Below are 20471 nucleotides of genomic sequence, written 5' to 3'. Positions count from 1 at the left end.
GTGTTGAGTGCAAGGTGGAGATTGGAGAGGAGTGAGTTGATGGAGGTCAGACAAGTTTCCCAGTACTGCAGGGTTTCGTTGAGGGATTTTCGAATGGGAATCAAAATTTGTACGTCATCTGCGTATAGGAAGAATTTCAGTCCTAGTTTAGAGAGTAAGTGGCAGAGTGGGAGTAAGTAAATATTGAAGAGGGTGGATGATAGGGAGGAGCCTTGTGGGACGCCCTGCGTGAGGGGAATGTGGGCGGATTCGAAGTCATCGAGTTTGACTAAGTACATTCTATGATCTAGGTATGAGGAGAACCACGATAGGGCTGTGTTTGATATGCCTATCTCGGATAAGCGTGAAACTAGGATTTGATGGTTCACAGTATCAAATGCGGCTGAGATATCTAGGAGGGCAAGGATGTAGGATTGGCTGTGGTCCATGCCCTTAAGGATGGTATCTGTTATGGCGAGTAGGAGTTTTTCGGTGCTTCGGTCTTGGCGGAAGCCATATTGGGAAGGGTGTAAAATATTGTTTTCTTCTAGGAATTCTGTGAGTTGGGTGTTGACCACCTTCTCCATGATTTTGGAGATAAAAGGTAGATTCGATATGGGTCTGTAATTTGCAGGATCATTGTGGTCAAGGGTGGGTTTTTTTAGTAGAGGCTTTACAATAGCAAGCTTAAGGGGGTCGGGAACTTTGCCGGTGGTGATGGAGCAATTTATAATGTCTGCTATTGGTTTTGCAATGGCGGTAGGAATGGTAAGGAGGATTTTTGATGGGATGGTGTCTGCGGTGTGGGTGGCTGGCCGCATCTTTTTTAGTATGGATTCAATTTCCTTCAAGGAGGTGAGGTCAAGGGAGCTGAGGGTACCTCCATTGTGGAAAGGTAGTGGGTCTGTAGGGGCAGGGTTGGATGGGAGCCGAGTTAAGATTTTGGAGATTTTATTTTTAAAATAGTTGGCAAGCTTCTCACATTTCTCTAAGCTGTTTTCATCTTGGGGGGGAGGGAAAGGGGGATTTTGTGAGATCTGAAACGAAGGAGAATAAGGCGTTGGGGTTGAAAGTGTAGTTATGGATTTTGGCTGCATAATAATCACGTTTGGCGAGGAGAATAGCTTGCCGGTATGTATGCAATGTATGCTTGTAAGCCATATTGAGGGAGGGTGTGGGTTGTTTACGCCAGGTGCGTTCCTTGGATCGGAGCTCTTGCTTTAGTGTTCTTAGTTCATTTGTGTACCATGGTTTTTTTTTTTCAGTGCGTGTCGGTGTTATGGTTTTGTGGATGGTGGGGCAGAGGGCATTAGCGATGTCGGAGATGGACTTATCCCAGGACTGTAGAGCAGTATCTGGATTGGTGAGGTCGAGATATTCACTAATATTGTTGAATGCTAGGGAGAGTTGCTCAGAAGGACATGGTTTACGGAAGGAGATCGTTTTCTTTTTTAGTGGATTTGAGATCGGTGTGTTGGTGTTGATGGTAAGGTGGGCATTGATGAGAAAGTGGTCGGACCAGGGGATGGGGGTGGTGGTGGGTGCGTGTGGTACTATGATGTCTGTGTTTACGAAAAGGAGGTCGAGTGTGTGACCAGCTTTGTGTGTAGGCTTGGAGATTAGTTGTCTGAAACCCAGGGCGTTTAAGGTGACGAGTAGGGTTTCACAGGCAGGCGTTGCGGGGAGGGTGTCTATATGGAGATTGAAGTCTCCGAGAATTATTTATTTATTTATTTATTTAACACTTTTTTTTATACCGACCTTCATAGTGATAACCATATCGGATCGGTTTACATAGAACAAGGATAACTGAAGCAATAAATAAAGTGAATAACAATAGAGGAGAATAAGGTAAAGTTACATTTAACAAGGAGTAGAAACTTGGAAGCTAAATATAGCTGGAAGAAAAAAGGCAGGAAGTATTGTAACATAATAATAATAAAGGATGTGGGTTAAAGCTTAAGGTGCTTTAACCTAAAAGTGCCAGAGTCCATCTTTCGAGCGGATAGCAATCCATTCGTCTGGGAGGGGATAAAATCGTCTCGGTGGGAATAAAGGTGACTAGAGATTGTCTGGAGGGTCAGCAAAGGCTTGATGAAATAGCCTTTTACTTACTTTTAATTACTTACTTTTAATTACTGCGGGTATATCTGGTTTTATGTTTTCAGTGATGTATTCGATGAAGGGGGATGGGTCCTGTTCGAGTATTCCAGGAGGGGCGTAGATAAGGCATATCTGCAGGGATTTTGATTTAAGTAGGCCAATTTCAAGTCTTGGTGGGGGGGAGATGGTTTGTAGCTTAAGGTTGAGGTGTTTTTTGGTAGCTAGGAGTAAGCCTCCTCCTCTTTTTTTAGGCCTTGGGATTGAGAAAATGTCGTATGACTGTGTGGGGAGTTGGTTGATAAAAACATGGTCAGACTTTTTTAACCAGGATTCTGTGATCGCACAGATATCAGGGTTGGTGTCAGTGAGCAAATCTTGGAGTATGGGGGCTTTTTTAAGAATGGATTGTGCATTGAAGAGGGAGATGGCGAGCGTGGCTAGGCCTAGGAGTTGTGTGATGGGGGAAGTCATGATGGGATTAGGGATTTTGTTGGGTTAGGAGGTGAGGGTGTACTTGGCGTAGGATTCGCCGGTTGGGATGGTGTATGATAGGTATAGTAGGGAAACACATTTTTTTTGGGGGGGGAGTGAGGACAGGTGGAGAGGAGGACAAATTTTGAAGTGTTGGCACAGAATGCAATTAAACAAATTGTGAAATGTGGGCACAGAATGCAATTAAACAGAGTGCAATTAAACAGAATGCAATTTTAAACAGTTTTACAGCAATTGTAGCAGGTTACTGCAGATGCATGCAGCGTACTGCAAAAGAACAGATTAAGGCATGTATATATAATGTGCAGTGTCCTGCTCAGAGCTGAGCTGCACTGATGTAGATAGGAACTGGCAGATGTGCAGCAGGGTGAAATCTTTTGACTTGGATAATTCACCGGAGAGCTCCTTTTACTGTAAGATTTGATTTCCGGGGAGGGGAGAGCGAAGCGCGGTATAGGAACCCTTACTTGTCTGTAATATTTGAGCAGGTGTATTTATGAATTTTTATTTATTTAGCCGTTTTATGTACCGTCATTCCATTTACATTCACTTGATGTGCTCATATATCATACGTTTTAGGTGAAAGACGCATACATTGAGTAAGGAGGCCCAGGGGAAGGAGAGATTATAAAGGGATGGGAGAGCGCTTATAACAAAAGGTGCTGGAGGGATGTAAAGAAGGGGATTGAGAGAAGAAGTTTCTGATACATTTATTTGGGGATGGGTTGGAAAAAGAGGTGATGAGCACATAAGTTAGGTTCATATTGATTTTGTCCATGAGGGAGCAAGTAATGATTTCAGAAAGTCAAGTTAGATTATAGGCATTTTGAAATAACCACGTTTTGAGGTCACGTCTGCATTTCTTTGTTTCAGTAGCCAGACGTAGAGCGTTCCAAAGTGTAGGGCCTGCTATGGAGAACATACGATCTTAGTTTTGTTAGATGTATATTCTGTGATGACGGCACAGCTAGTAATCCTTTATCATGAGATCTTGGTGATCTCTGTGGCTTGTATGGTTGTAGTGCCACCCCTACCAGGCCAGTGTTGTCAGAAAGGAGTGTAATCGGCAGGTGTGTCCCTATTGCATCCCCTTTGCTCTGCTGTCCTTCCCACCAAAGTGTGTGTGAGTGAGAAACTGTAGACGGCTCTCTTGCTGAAGATGTGCGACATTTATTTTGGGTGCCATTTAAAATCCTGAAGCCTTGTCTGTTGATGAGAGCGTACCCTTATTTGATTGCCTGCTGTATGTAGTATTTTCTGTGCACATATGTATTTGCATATATTGATCCATGACACCGCTCCTGTGTCGTCACCCGGTGAGTAATGCAGACACACAGACACCGAGTGTATGCACGACTGAGTCATCTTACTTCTCCCTAGCTGCGCTATCACAGAATACAGGCTTTGTCTTTTTCTCCTCCTCATAAATGAAAGATAAGTGGAAGGGGAGGAAACTGGAGCAAGGGTTAATGAGGTTCTGTCTATTGATAAGGACAGGTGAAAAGTCCCAGGGCTGCTTGGGGATGGTTCTTTGCCTCATTTGTAGCTCCCCCTGCACACACATGCACACACCCTCTTTGTGACTCACCTTTTAGTGTTCAGCCTCATTAATGCAAGCCAGCAGAGTGCTGCTGCTCACTCCCTCACCCAACACCGGATACACAACCCAGGGGAATTATGCTCAGGCAGAATCCAACATTATACAGATTTCATTCCTTTTCTTTTTTCCCCACAATACAATAAATAGAGCACTATTTGAACATTCTTGCATAGAAATGCAGGTACTTGGCACATTAAACAATACAATAATGCTTACATTATTCTCTGTTCCCTATCCCACACCAGACACCACCACTCTGTCCCCTCCACCACACTCTCCTCCCAGCTTTACTGCTGTGGTTGCCTCCAGGTTGCTGTGCCTCCTTCCAGCCCTCCCACACCCTGCAAATCTGTGCAAATAATGTGCACAATTGTAGAATTCCCTGCAGTATAAAGAGCGTCAGTGTGTGTTGGGTGAGGGGAGCTTTTGGGTATGCACTGCTGATGGGTTTGGAGCTCTGTGATATTGTTTCTGCTCTCCCCCTCCCCCCCGACCCTTCTCCAAATTAGGAGAATAAACAGCAGATATGTGGTTTTGATAGAAACCTGCTGCACCAGGTTTATGTGAATTATATTTTAAAGAGGTGTCCTAGTATATGTTTTATTCTCTTCCATCCTGCTCTTTTGCCTGGTTTTTTTTTTTTTTGTTTTGTTTTGTTTTTTTTTTTATTTAAACTGGTGGGACCTGAAACCCGGCATTTTCCTGCTCGCTCGCTCTTCTCATTTACATTTTCAGCATGTGTAGGAACCTGTGTATATTCTTCACATTTTTGGGAATGGTCATTTGAGGGGGATACCCAGGCTGGTGTGGTCTGTTGCTCCCTGGCAGCCGAGTCATTGGCATTTGCAGGTAGCCTCGTGTTGTGATTGGGGAAAGGATGAGTCTGATGGACATGGAGGAGCTGCTGTCTGAATTCGTTCTTATTTGATACTGCCTTGATGCATTGAGGGCAAGGGCAGTCTTACCAAATTTTATAAAAGAAAGAAAGAGAAACAGCACAATCAGTGTTTTTTTGTTTTTGTTTTTTTGTTTTAAATGAAAAATAGGTCAGGGATTTCCATGGCTTAACTGGAAACATGAGAAATAGTTGTCGGTGCTGGCTGTGGTCCTGACTTCACCAGTCAATGGCAAAATCACTGGTGGTGGTGGGGGTTTGGGGGATGCCCAACTATGCCTTGTTCTCAGCTGAGCAGGTAACGTAGCTGTTCTCACTGGCTGTAATTTACGGAGACGTTTTCCAGGTCCCTGCATGACTGATGAGTGGGAGAGGGGAGGGATTTTCCGGCAGCCCACCTGCTTGCACAGTGCATGGGTGGTTCTAGCCTGCATATTTCCCCTGGATTTTCAAAGGGAAACCATGCCAATGCTGTCCTTTTGAAAATTCATGGATGATATGGAAGCTAAAACTTAGCTGTGTAGTTTCTACCTGCTCTTTTGTGCAGATGGCCAAGAGAGGTTGAAAAATGTTTTGTTTTATCGTTTTGGATTTGTTTTTTTTCTGTGGTTTTTTTTTTGGGTTTTTTTTCTATTTGGATTTGCCTTGCTTTTTTTTTTTTTTTTTTTTAGTTTTCTCTCTCCTTGGGCCTCTCTTCTGAGCTGTTTAAGGTACCAGCCCCAGGCTGGTACCTGGCAAGGGAGGGGGTCGATTTGGTGTTTGGGAATCTTCCACCCCTGCTTCAGAATCTCGTCTTGCTGGATTCTGGTGCAGTGATGCCCGCATAGAGTTCTCATAAGAATCGCCGCAGATGTGCCTGGCCGCTCTGCCCATCAAATAAATAAACTGGCAAATTTGGGAGGCACTTCCAAAGAATGAAAAGAAAATCAAACTGCAAAAGAGTGAATCCTTAGCAAATGCGTTTGTTTTAAGCTGACGCCTGACTCGCCTTCCTTTTTTCTGTTTTCAGAGGCAGATCAGTGGGTTCGGCGCTTCTCAAGTGATGGAGTCACCAACTACAGCATCTTCCTGGTGAACCCAGCCTTGCGGACTCTCTACGTCGGTGCCAAGGATGCTGTCATCTCCCTGACCTTGGACAGCCATGAAATGAAGAAAGTGAGTAGGAGATTGGGGAAGGAGATGGGATGGGGGCATCTTGATCCTGTGAGGAGTAGACACAATAGCGCCTCCCTGCTGGTTGGGCTTGAGATATAGATTCTCAGCATGTAGAAATGCCAGCATGCATTAAATATGCAGAGGAGGAGATTAAGAGCAACACACAGGGGGTGGTGCATGCATCACCAGTGCCTGTCTGTGTGCAGGAGAAATAGGTAAGGAACTGACAAGCATGTGTCTCTTTCCCTCCAATTTTTAGATTCCCTGGCAAGTTTCTGATGAAGACCACAATGCCTGTGTGCAGAAGGGGAAGAAAGCAGTAAGTTTGCTTATCTCTTTGTTTCGGTTTAGGGAGGAGGAAGTGGAGCTAGTTTTACTCCTTGAGCTCCCCACCACTTCATTTAACGTACTCAACTCTTCTCCAGTTAGGATTGAGTTAGCCGGAGCTATTGGACTGCAGTTTCATAAAAGTGCTGGATAAGAATGTTTGCGCAGTGGTGATATGAGCAGAATGTTCGGGGATTGACATAGGATATGGTAGAGATGTACTGTCATTTCTTCCGCTAAAAAAAAAACCTAAAATATTTTCAGCTGCTCATCCCTAGAATATGATGGCAGATAAGGACCGTTGGGCCCCTCTGGTCTCATCTTCTCAGGATGGTTTTTGTGTATCGCCTCCAAAGAAGATCCGTCTAATGGATGCTAACAAGAAATGTTTTTTCTTGCATAGATCCTACTCTGTGGCATTCTCTTCCTGACTATCTTACTTTCAGAAAACATTTTAAGGCGCAGCTCTTTCCCACAGCATTTGAGTCTGGGTTGGGTCTTGGATATAATTTCTTTTGGCCTGCTTGATATATATTCCAATCAGCAGGACCATCATGATCTTTAACTTTAGTGATTTTATTTATGCCTTTATTATTTGATAGTTGGTGTTCCTTTCTGTATTTATTCCGAGATAAGCAGTAGTAATGCCAGTTATGTCTGTCTGCTAACCTAACGTCTTTACTGGTGTCTGTTATTTGATGTATGCTAGCTATAAAACTGTTTCGATTGCTTATTTTAAATGATCTGTATACTATCCACTTAACCAGAACCATTCATGGATAGGCAGTAAATGAATATGCATGAGAGAAATTTGCATATATGGACTCCATTTTATGCAAATCTCTCTCATGCATATTCATTGTGGATATCCCAAAAACCAGACTGGCTGGGTGTGTCCAGAGGCCCCGGTAGAGAAGTGCTGTTCTAGGGTATACATATTTAGGTCTTTAAGTCTTATCTGATATGATACTTTGTATTCACCCTGCATCATTTGGGTAGCCTTACTCTGGACCAGCTTGTCTGTCCTTTGAGGTACAGCCTCCTGAATTGGGGATGCTATTCTGGGTTTGTCTTTCCATCAATCTGTACAGAAGCAGTATAATTTTTTTATATGTATCCTAGCATCCTTCTGCCTTATCGCACTGTTTCTTTACCTTGAGCTCATCAGACAATCGCCTGATATCTTGCTCCCCCTGCCCCCATCATATGTCGCTTCCTTGGTTTTCTGCCCTTCTGTGTATCAAATCTTAACTTGCAACTGCTCGGTCACTCCTTGAGCATTCTTAGGTCACTTCTCACTGTCTGCTCCCTCAGGGGCATCCACTTTGTTGCAGATCTTAGCTTCATCTTGGTTCATCTGCAATAGGGCAAGGTTTGCCCATCCAATCCCTCAGCAATATCACTCACAAAGAGAGTGAAATAGTCAGCCCCAGAAGCAGTCCCTGAGGCATTCGTTACAGGAGAGTAATAATTCTTTGGGCTCATTAAATAATGGGGAGGATATACAGATGTTGCCAATGGTAGGCAGCTGAGATACTTAAGGGAGTATTGGTGGGGGGGGGGGCTTCTGTAATCATGGGAATGAAATAAGCAGAATTGACCATTGAGAAGTATGTAAAAATGTAATTGAAATCACTAATGAAAAAGCTAGTTTGAAACTTGCAGAGGGTTCATCACTTTAAATAAATGGTTTGTTTTTGCTATGAATAGGTGAAAATGTCACTGTATTCCCTCCCAGTAGTGATACCTCCCTTCCCTCTATTGTTTCATACTTATCAAACGAGGGAGTGGAACTGAGGGTAAAAAACTTATCTTGCCATTAAATGTAAAATATGATGGCAGAAAAGGATTGTAAGGCTCACTTAAGTCTGCCTGATTTCCTTTCCTCTTGTAATACTGTAGACCCCAGCTGATCTCTGGTTTTACCTCTTTGCTTATCCCAGGTTTTCTTGAATTCTGTTGCAGCAATTACCTCCACCACTTCTGTTGGGAGGCTGTTAGGTATATCTGCCAGTCTTTCCCTGAACAGCTGTTTTCCCACTGTTTCTCTTTGAGTCTGCTTGTCTTTTTAGTATCACATCTTGATCTCCTATTCTAGAACTTCCTTTCCAATGAAAAATGCTTACTGCTTGTTTATTTCTAAGCATCTGATTTCATCTTTCTCTACAGGTAGGTCCAAGGCAGATTGCATAATGTAACAAAGCATTGAGTACATAAGTAATGCATAATTGATGCCTTTCATGTATATGAATGTCTCTTCTCAGTTATATGTATTCAGGTTCTTCAGTCACATAGGGTATGGTGCAGAGACTCATCATTTAGTTAGTTGTCTATATGCTTCTGGATGAGATCTCACTAGTAGGAAAGGCCATCACAAAATGACTGGATACTACAGCATCGCTTCTATTCACTACCCTACCTGGGTTTCAAACAACTGAGACCCTTTATGGACCCAGGACCGCTTCCCTCCTCTTAAGCTGAGGTCTTCATAGGTAAGAGCGAGGGCCACTTGCTCCCGCCTCACCGGCTGTGATTCAAAGCTTCAATCCCCTCTGTATTCCAGTGGCCACTATGCATATGTGCTGAAGCTAAACAGCATGTGCTGTTTGTGAATAGCACATGCTAAATGTCAACTTGCGTGCGCTATTTGTAGATTGATTGCCCTAATCGCAAATAGCACACTGTTACAAATAGTGCACAGTCTTTGCCATTTACCATGTGCTATGTCTCCCCGGTGCATGTGCAGAGCAGCCGCCAGGATACACAGACATAGGCATCAACATGATGGCTGAAGGCCTCACCAACCTGCCATGTTGCTTACTCGAAAGAGTAAGCAACATGGCAGAGTTGAAAGAGTAAGCATGATGCGATTATATTACCATAAATTTGATTTAATTGAATGTGTTCTGGAAGCTGGGGGATCACTGCCTTGTGGAGACCAGGACAAGTGGATACGAGCTTCTCAACTGGTGACTGTGGGGTTCACATCCCGGTGTGGGAAGAGCATGCCTAAATATCTGTGGTGCTGGCTGTGTGAGGCTTCGGTTTTGAGATTGAATTGTAGTAAAATAGGACTCCATGTGAAACTTTTCTGGGCAAGGCCCAGTGTTCAGAATGTGTGACCTGGTGCGCATTTCTGGCATTTGTGCAGCGTGAAGTCTTCCAGAGGAGGAGATCATGAACCAGTTTTTAATTAATTTTGGTTTTATTTAAAACTGAGCACGAAAGTAGAAATATAGAAAATACCTCAAAGAACAAAATAAGCACATGCCACAAAGAGCTGCATGTGAAAAGTTAGTTGGTATAATTCAGAGAGCGTTTATAAAGTAAAGCAAGACCATATATCAGGATGACATGAAGGGAGTCGCGGAACAGCTTATAGCTATATTAGGATCAAGCTCAACCCATAACTAGACCTCCATTTACTTGTTTAATCAAATTTCTTACCAAGTGCTACAATCCAGGAACAAATTCACTAATAGAGGGAGCATAAAGAATATACAACAATAATGTCCAAAATGTTTACAAAATCAATTTTCACAAAGTTTAATCTGTCAGACTTAAAAGGATACAATCATGTATAAATAGTCATATTACAATAATGCTGGAAAAATAACCCCCCATTTCATCAAATTATAAAATCACACAATAACCCACATACTCATATCAGACCCTTCCCAAAAGTAAAACATGAAAGTACAAAGAAGGTGCAAGAGGAAGAGATCAAATCACCATTTTTCAGGTTTCCAATGGAAATGTTCTTAATCTCTTCTTTAAAGTCTTTAACAACTGGTATCAAAGAAAGTATATAAATGACATCACTTGATTGAAGATATCATTATTCCATGGATGTGAGAAGGAGGAAGATGTAGAATAACAATATCTGGTGTGAGTGTATGTGGGTTATTGTGTGATTTTATAATTTGAAATATTCCACAAAAAAGGTATTGAGGGAAGCAAACCAATTTGGCAGTGCAATAATAATGGGAGATTTCAATTACCCCAATATTGACTGGGTAAATGTAACATCAGGACTTGCTAGAGACATACAGTTCCTGGATGTAATAAATGATTGCTTCATGGAGCAATTGGTTCAGGATCCAACAAGAGAGGGAGCTATTTTAGATTTAATTCTTAGTGGAACGCAAGATTTGGTGAGAGAAGTAACGGTGGTGGGGCCACTTGGCAACAGTGATCATAACATGATGAAATTTAAACTAATAACTGGAAGGGGGACAATAAGTAAATCTGCAGCTCTAACACTAAACTTTAAAAAGGGAAACTTTGATAAAATGAGGAAAATAGAAAAAAAACTGAAAGCTGCAGCTGCAAAGGTTAAAAGTGTTCAACAGGCTTGGACATTGTTTAAAAATACAATCCTGATGGGAGGAGTCAAGATGGCCACTGCTGAAGGACGCTGAGTCTTGCAGCTCTGAGCGTTCTCTTGAAACAAGTTTTGTTTTTCCTGGTAAAATCTTATTTTGTCTCAGTTATGCCACACAAGAGAAAGGGCAAGGTGAGGATATATCCTCCGGACTCACCTTGCATCTCAGGACAGCGAATAATCACCGACTTCGCGATCCCAGGAACTAGATCGGGGGAACCAAGCGCCGCTGTGGCAATCTCGGGAGGAGCGAGATTATCACCTGGCGAAATCACACTGAGTCCTCCGGATCCCCGAGGCCCGCTGTGTAGCTCTCCACTTCTAGACGCTGGAGGTATTGTACACACTGACCCAAGCTTGGTCGGAGGAGTTCAAGGTGGAGGAACACCCAGCGTTTTAGGAGCAGAGGCTGGAGCCTCAGCCCAACCTATATCGCGTCAGGAGTGGGAGACCCAAGGAGGGAGAAATCTCGGCGAGGGAAGTACACCACCAGGAACATCAGACCAGAGGTCTAGACGGGAGGAGGTAGGAACTGTGGCTCCAATGCCTTGGGAGTTTGTGAAACCGGCGGAGATAACTTTGGAGTCCCTTTGGGACTTAATGATGGTTAATGCCTATACTCTAAGAGACCAGTCTCAGCAGATGGGAACAATGGTCAAAAGACTGGCGTTGGTAGAGAAAGACCAGAGAGAGAATACCAATCATAATAATGCGGCTATCCAAGAAATAAATGTGAAAATGAAACAGGTTCAAGATTTAAATATGACTTTAATGAGAGATCGATTATCATCGCAAAGAAGATTGGAGTCTATTGAGAATTACCTAAGACATTTGAATGTTAGATTGGTGAATTTTCCCAGAGTAATGGGTGAACCAGTATTAATAACTTTTAAAGGATATATGACTGAGGTTCTAAAAATCCCTGTGGAATTGCACCCCTCTACAAAGAAAGTTATGTTTTTGCCAGTTAAAAGTGTTACAACACAATTACCTGTGGGTGAAAACAGGGTAGATTTGGAAAACCTCACGGAATATCTAGAAAATTCAGCCTTGGAAGTGACTGAGAGAGCAGTTTTGTTTGTGTCTTTCTTTTCTGACTCAGAGAGAGCAGCTGTTATGAAAGCTTATTTTCAAAACATTAATACTCCCTTTATGGGGGCCACAGTTAGGGTCTATCCAGACCTTTCTAGGGCCACCCAGCAACGGAGGAAAATGTTCATAGATATGCGGCCTGAGGTGTTAGCCAAAGGCGCGACTTTCCTCTTACGATTTCCCTGCAAATGCGTTATAAAATATGTAGGAAACACCTATATCTTTTTCCTACCCGAACAGTTGAGACAGTTTCTAGAAGGAAGGACATAACCAGGTATTATTGGGGGTAATAATAGGGTTCCTGTCAGCAGCAATGTTATAGTTATTTCCTTTTATCTCCTTGTATTTTCTGTTTTCCTCCCCCCATAATTTCCAATGTAATACAGCAAATGTTTTTCCTCACCATATAATTGGATTATATATGGGAGATGTGATATGTTGATATCCTTTTCCTTGAATTTGTTTTCTGTATTTCCTTACAAAGTGTTCTTTCTTTGTTAATAATTTGAAAAACAATAAACATTAAATTAAAAAAAAAACAAAAAACAATCCTAGCGGCACAGTCCATATGTATTCCGCGCATTAAGAAAGGTGGAAGGAAGGCAAAACGATTACCGTCATGGTTAAAAGGTGAGGTGAAAGAGGCTATTTTAGCCAAAAAAAATCCTTCAAAAATTGGAAGAAGGATCCATCTGAAGAAAATAGGATAAAACATAAGCATTGTCAAGGTAAGTGTAAAACATTGATAAGACAGGTTAAGAGAGAATTTGAAATGAAGTTGGCCATAGAGGCAAAAACTCATAATAAAAACTTTTAAAAATATATCCAAAGCAAGAAACCTGAGGGAGGGAGTTGGTTGGACCATTAGATGACAGAAGGGTTAAAGGGGCTCTTAGGGAAGATAAGGCCATTACAGAAAGACTAAATGAATTCTTTGCCTCTGTGTTTACTAATGAGGATGTTGGGGAGATACCAGTTCCGGAGATGGTTTTCAGGGGTGATGAGTCAGACGAACTGAACAAAATCACTGTGAACCTGGAAGATATAGTAGGCCAGATTGACAAACTAAAGAGTAGTAAATCACCTGGACTGGATGGTATGCATCCTAGGGTTCTGAAGGAACTCAAAAATGAAATTTCTGATCTATTAGTTAAAATTTGTAACCTATCATTAAAATCATCCATTATTCCTGAAGATTGGAGGGTGGCCAATGTAACCCCAATACTTAAAAAAGGCTCCAGGGGCGATCTGGGTAACTATAGACCAGTGAGCCTGACTTCAGTGCCAGGAAAAATAGTGGAAACTATTCTCCAAAATCGTAGAGCATATAGAAAGGCATGATTTAATGGGACACAGTCAACATGGATTTACCCAAGGGAAGTCTTGCTTAACAAATCTGCTTCATTTTTTTGAAGGGGTAAATAAACATGTGGATAAAGGTGAACCGGTAGATGTAGTGTATTTGGATTTTCAGAAGGTGTTTGACAAAGTCCCTCATGAGAGGCTTCTACGAAAACTAAAAAGTCATGGGATAGGAGGCGATGTCCTTTCATGGATTACAAACTGGTTAAAAGACAGGAAACAGAGTAGGATTAAATGGTCAATATTCTCTCAGTGGAAAAGGGTAAATAGTGGAGTGCCTCAGGGATCTGTACTTGGACCGGTGCTTTTCTATATATATATATATGCTTTTCTATATATATATATATATATATATATATATATATATATATGATCTGGAAAGGAGTACGACGAGTGAGGTTATCAAATTTGCGGACGATACAAGACTATTCAGAGTAGTTAAATCTCAAGCAGACTGTGATACATTACAGGAGGACCTTGCAAGACTGGAAGACTGGGCATCCAAATGGCAGATGAAATTTAATGTGGACAAGTGCAAGGTGTTGCATATAGGGAAAAATAACCGTTGCTGTAGTTACACGATGTTAGGTTCCATATTAGGAGCTACCACCCAGGAAAAAGATCTAGGCATCATAGTGGATAATACTTTAAAATTGTCGGCTCAGTGTGCTGCAGCGGTCAAAAAAGCAAATAGAATGTTAAGAATTATTAGGAAGGGAATGGTTAATAGAACGGAAAATGTCATAATGCCTCTGTATCGCTCCATGGTGAGACCGCACCTTGAATACTGTGTACAATTCTGGTCGCCGCATCTCAAAAAAGATATAGTTGTGATGGAGAAGGTACAGAGAAGGGCAACCAAAATGATAAAGGGAATGGAACAGCTCCCCTATGAGGAAAGGCTGAAGAAGTTGGGGCTGTTCAGTTTGGAGAAGAAACAGCTGAGGAGGGGATATGATAGAGGTCTTTAAGATCATGAGAGGTCTTGAATGAGTAGACGTGACTTTGTTATTTACACTTTCAAATAATAGAAGGACTAGGGGGCATTCCATGAAGTTAGCAAGTAGCACATTTAAGACTAATTGGAGAAAATTCCTTTTCACTCAACGCACAATAAAGCTCTGGAATTTGTTGCCAGAGGATGTGGTTAGTGTAGCTGGGTTTAGAAAAGGTTTGGATAAGTTCTTGGAGGAGAAGTCCATTAACGGCTATTAATCAAGTTTACTTAGGGAATAGCCACTGCTATTAATTGCATCAGTAGCATGGGTTCTTCTTAGTGTTTGGGTAATTGCCAGGTTCTTGTGGCCTGGTTTTGGCCTCTGTTGGAAACAGGATGCTGGGCTTGATGGACCCTTGGTCTGACCCAGCATGGCAATTTCTTATGTTCTTACCAAACAAACAAAACTTCACTCTAAATTTTGTAACCAAAAACTCAATGTGGGTCTACCCAGATATTTAAAAAAAATGGAGGAAAAGACCTGAGAGCCTCATGTTTGTTCTACCAAGAACATATAACATGTATGAGGTAATTGTAATCATTGGTCTTAAAAACCTCCAACCACCATGCTTTAATGAGTCTCAAAAATTTTTTATTTTTTTTCTCTATTTACTTTTTTTAGTTTTGATATTTGTTAAAACCGATGAAAACTATGTTCAATTTCAATAATGCAAAAAATCTTCATTCCATATGTTGCTCAAATAGTAAATCACTTATTCTTGAAAGCACAAAATTATTCAACTTAGCTGTGTTGATTCGTTGTGTTTGCCGACATCAGCCAATGTTTCGCCAAAAAGGCGGTATCAAGGCAGTCACTTTAGTCCAGCACATCCAACATCTGGAAACTTTCTTCATGCTGTCTTTCACCGCTGATGGCGATTTAAAGAGCATTATTGTTGTATATTCTTTATTCTCTATTAGTGGATTTGTTTGTTGCATGAGGGAGTATTTTTATTTTTTATTTTTATTTTTTTTAATATGTACAATCCAGGAACATAAAACACAACCTAGACATACAACAATTCAAACCAGCAAAAGAATAAATCTAAGTGCCCCTCCCCCTACATACACCAAGATCATACGTCTGCCAGTGGCAACCAGATTTTGATTTTGTTTAGCAGAACCCCTGACCCTTTCAATGCAGCATGCTTACTATTCTTCAGGATCCGAGCATGCTCAAACCACAGCTGGCGAGAGTGCTGCAATGCTTTCCCAGCTGATCAATATATGCTTGATGTGCTGCAGAGCGGAAACAACACATCCGTTCCTGAATATCCTCCCCAAAGGATGGAATCAGATTGATGTGTGATTATAATTCACTTCCTGATCGTGACCTGTACACTTTCCCAGAACTTATATGAGCAAGAGAGACCAAAGCCAGAGTCTCTCTCTCTCCCTCCCCCTCCCTCTCCCTCCCTCTCTCCCTCCCTCCAATGTGCAGGTCTAACTTTAAGTCTCAACCTTTGTACAGCTAGGAAAAATGTAATGTAAATGTTGCACCCAGTCAGTGAGAGGGGGAATTTGGCATTGTGTATCTATAGAGTTCTTCCAGCGCCTGCTTCGCTGCTTTTACTACTTGGCTACAACTCCTCATATGTCCACATGGCCTCATAATAACATCTAATACACTGCGAAATCTCAGTTATACCAGTTGTACCAGGACAAACCAGTGGTAAAGAGTGGGCCTCCAAAATATATGTGAAATTGAGCTTTTATGGATGCGGTATGTTCCCTTTTTTGCACGACAGCAAACATGGGTTGACCCACGTGTGGAACAAATCACCTGTAACATAAACCCCTGCTGCTTTGTCTAGCCCTGCACCAATCCCCTCTCTTCCATGTGCCTGTATTTTTCCCTGCCTTCAGGATGCGTGCACCTCTCTTGCCTAGTTCTTCTGCTGACACTTCCTGTGGCAAATCTTGAACGTCTTATTTTTATCAGCGAGGAAGGAAGTTTATAAAAAGGTCAAAGCCAGCCTCCTGTTTCTCCCCTCATGCAGACTCCCCTGGCAGCTGTAGCAGCCCAGCTCTGCAGGGCAGCCTCGTTGGCTCAGATCCCACGTGTGTGTGCTTCCTTCTTGAGTAGTGCCCAGGGTGTGGGAGAGGTGAAAAGATGTGGAGAGAAATTGCTGGAAGAGCCAGAGTGAGTTTGAGCCACCCCAGAGGCATGGCACTGGGGGTTGTCTCGGCAGCTTGCACTGGCAGAGAGCTGCTGTTCAGAAGCGTGGAACATCATAGCCTGAGGGAAGTGGGGAATGGCCATTAATTCAAGAGAGAGAGGAATTGTCTGAGATCTGAAAGCAGTGCTGTGCGCATCGTGCAAGACAAATGTATGCTTATTAGCTGAGGCTTCTGTGGTGGTTACCACCACTGGTCATGTGATATGACTTTAGAAGCTGTTGATGAGTTGGGTGAGAGGGTGTAGTAATGATGCAGTATTTCCAAACCCTTTCCTGGAGGCACAGCTATTCAATTGGGTTTTCAGGACTGCCCCAGTGAATATTCATGAGATAGATTTGCATACACGGGGTCTCCGATGTATGCAAATCTATCTCATGCATATTTATTATGGATATCCTGAAAACCCAACTGATTAGGTGCTGTCAAACCGAGCATCTGTAAGGAGCTGGCCTTTGATCTGCTTTGGTACACCAGTCAGTCAGACAGTCAGTCACTGGTTGTGGGAACAGCTGGAAGAACTTTTTCTGTTGGCTGACCATCTACAGGACAAAGCAGAATGCAACAAAACTGCAGCTTGAAATGTTGTGTGCTTTTTATTTTTTCTGAAATTCACCTTTCTAGTGAACTTTAGGTTTGGCAAAGCATGCTCTCTATTCCTTAACTTTGATCCCTGCTGTACTGTGTTTTGCCAATTAGTTTACCTCTTCCTGTCTCAATTTACCTAAGTGTAATTGGCTAATAAAGTTTACATTTTTTTTCCAAACTAGTGTACATACCGTAGCTTTCCACCTCTGAGCTGGCTGCATGCAGGCTTCTGGAGTGCAGAGAATTTGAAGTGCATAGACAACTTGTTTGGACAACATCCTGGTGAAGACCTACCAAACACTGGCTCTCCACTGCAGGCTTCCTAAACATTATAGCAGTTGCATACAACTTAAAAGAGAGGTTTAATCCTTGAAATTTTAGTTTTGTTAGGTGGGCAAGAGGAGTGTTGCATTATTGTAGGTAGGATTGAGGCAAGAGTACTGCATCGGGGTCAGATGGAGAGGGTGCTGCATTGTTGTTTTGGTGCTATTGAGGTGCATTAGGGAAGAGGAATTTGCTATGGAGAGATAATGGATAGAGACTCCTTAAGAACATAAGATTTGCCATAGGTCCATCAAGCTCTGTATCCCAAAGGGTAGTTAAATTCCATGCTGCTTATCCCAAGTGTAAGCAGTGAATTTCTGCAGCTCCAAATAGTTTATGGACTTTCCTTCCATAAACATAGCTACACAAACAACTTTCATCATATCCTCTGGCAACTAATTCCAGAGTTTAATTGTGCTGAGTAAAAATGTTTTCTCTTATTAGTTTTAATTGTGTAACTTAGTAATTTCATTGTGTTCCCTAGTTGTTGTACTTTATTTTTTTTTTTTGAAAGAGTAAACAACCAATTCACGATTACTTGTTCCAGTCATTATTTTATAGACCTCTATCATATCTTCCCTCATTCGTTGCTTCTCTATGATGAGTCCTAAGTTCTCTAGCCTTCCCTCTTGGGGGAATTGTTCCATCCCCTTTATCATTTTGGTCACCCTTCCCTGTCCCTTTTCTAATTCTGCTATCTCTTTTTTTGAGATGTGGTGACCAGAATTGCACAGTAGTCAAGATGAGGTCGCACCATGGAGCGATACGGAGACATGATAATCTCTGTTTTATTCTCTATTCCTTTCCTAATAATTCCTAGCATTCTATTTGCTTTCTTGGCTGCACACAGAGCAGAAGAATTCAAACCATTATAAATGATGGTCCTAGATCCTTTTCCTGAATGATGATTCCTAATGATCTACGCCAAGAACAATGCCCGCTGACCTTCAAGAAAAAACTTAAGACTTGGCTTTTTAAACAAGCGTTTCCTTAAAAGGCTGTAGGATCTTCACTGACTCGCATTGCTGCTCGGCCTTTAATACTTTGTTGTTTTACCATCCCTGTGCCCTACCGTTCCCCCTTACTCCTCCCTCACAACCCTCCTATCAACTCCTCTCCCTCAACCCTCCGGTCTACCCCTCTTAAGTTTATCACTCCATGTCTCCATTGTTCCTTTGCTGTGTAACCCTTCCCCCACCCTACTCCTCCCAACCCGGTTTCCCATACACCCTAACCTCTTGATACTACAGCTTTTGATACACAAGACATGTTATTTTGGTTTTTTATCCCTTGTTCCTATGAATCTCGTTCTCGTTTTTTCACTTCTCTCCCATTCTAGGTTGTTCTGCTCAAGGTTGTCTCACCAGGGTCTTTACCCTTGTTATCGGCCAAGTTATTACCCCCTGTTCACTGTACTTCTCCAATGTTTGATGTAAACCGATGTGATATGACTTGTCATAAATGTCGGCATAAAAAAGAATTAAATAAATAATGTGGAACTTTACATTGTGTAGCTATAATTTGGGTTGCTCTTCTCTAAGTGCATCGTTTTGCACTTGTCCACATTACATTTCATTTACCATTTGCATGCCCAGTCTTCCAGTTTTGCAATGTTCTCTTGCAGTTTCTCACAATCCTCTTATGATATAAGAACTTTGAATAATTTGGTATCAATGGCAAATGTGATCACCTCACTCGTTCCCAAGTCCAGGTCATTTATAAATATGTTAAAAAGCAGTGGTCCCAAAACAGATCGATGCAGCACTCCACTATTCATCTTTTTCTATTGAGAAAATTTACCATGTAGCCCTACTCTCTGTTTTCTATCTTTTACCAGTTTCCAATTCATAATAGGACACTGTCTCCTATCCCATGACATTTTAATTTCCTAAGAAGTCTCCCATGAGGGACTTTATCAGATGCTTTCTGGAAATCCAGATACACTACATCAACTGGCTCACCTTTATCCATATGTTTGTTTATGCCCTCAAAAAAATATAGCAGACTGGTGAGGCAAGACTTCCCTTGGATAAATCTATGTTGGCTTTGTCCCATCTATGCCTATCTATGTGTTCATTAATTTTGTTCTTTATGTTAGTTTCTAGCATTTTGCCTGGCACAGACGTCAGACTTGCTGGTCTGTTGTTTCCTGGATCATCCCTGGATCCCTTTTTAGAAATTGGCGTTACATTGGCAATCCTCCCGTTGTCTGGCACTATAGACTATGTTAATGCTGGTTTATAAATTACTAATAGAGGTCTGCAATCTTGTTTTCAGTTCTTTCAGCACTCTGGGATGTATACTATCCGGTCCATGTGATTTGCTTCTCTTTAGTTTGTCAGTTTCCTCTATTACATCTTCCAGGAACACTGAAATGTGTTTAATTTCCTCTGAATCATCACCTTTGAATCTCTTTTTTGGCAAGGATATCTCTTTTACATCTTCCTCAGTGAACACCAAAGCAAAGAATTTTAGTCCCTCTGCCTTGTCATCCCTAAGTTCATCTTTTATGCCTCGATCATCTAGTACTCCAACTGTGACTCCCTTGCAGGCTTTTTACTTTGAATGTACCTGAAAAATTTTTTTATTATGAGTGTTTACTTCCACAAGTGTCTTTACGAATTCTCTTTTCCTTATCAGTGCTTTGCAGCTGACTTGCCAGTGTTTATGCTCTTTTCCTGTTTTCTTCATTCGGATCTCTCTTATATTTCTTGAAAGATGTTCTTTTAACCATTATAGCCTCTCTCGCCTCACTTTAATTATGCTGGTAGTCATTTAGCCTTCCTTATGGCTTTTCTAATACATGGAATACATCAGGTCTCATCTTCCAAGATAATATTTTTAGCCAGGGAAGCCAAGATAGCGTCGTGAGAAGACTAGTTGAGAGGAGCTTTGCATAACAGTTTTACCTGTTATCTGGTTCTGCAATGATGAAGCGTAAGGGGAGTCTGCGGATTTTACCCCTTACTATCCATCAGGCCGCAATTACGGAGTT

The 20471-nt window shown here is 41.8% G+C and overlaps 1 protein-coding gene across 1 annotated transcript in view; it reads left to right on the top strand.

Annotated features, from left to right (window-relative positions):
• Positions 1 to 20471, top strand: part of SEMA4F (ssemaphorin 4F) — a 158901-nt gene that overhangs the window by 68485 nt on the left and 69945 nt on the right. The window contains exons 2-3 of the mRNA XM_029595937.1: positions 6079 to 6224; positions 6484 to 6543. Of these exons, the coding sequence (XP_029451797.1) occupies positions 6079 to 6224; positions 6484 to 6543 (206 nt within the window). The remainder of the gene's footprint in view (positions 1 to 6078; positions 6225 to 6483; positions 6544 to 20471) is intronic.

The sequence above is a fragment of the Rhinatrema bivittatum genome, chromosome 1 (assembly GCF_901001135.1).
Source record: "Rhinatrema bivittatum chromosome 1, aRhiBiv1.1, whole genome shotgun sequence".
Classification (NCBI taxonomy): Eukaryota; Metazoa; Chordata; class Amphibia; order Gymnophiona; family Rhinatrematidae; genus Rhinatrema; species Rhinatrema bivittatum.
Note: the sequence above shows the minus strand (reverse complement) of the source record. Positions and strands in the feature narration are given on the sequence as shown.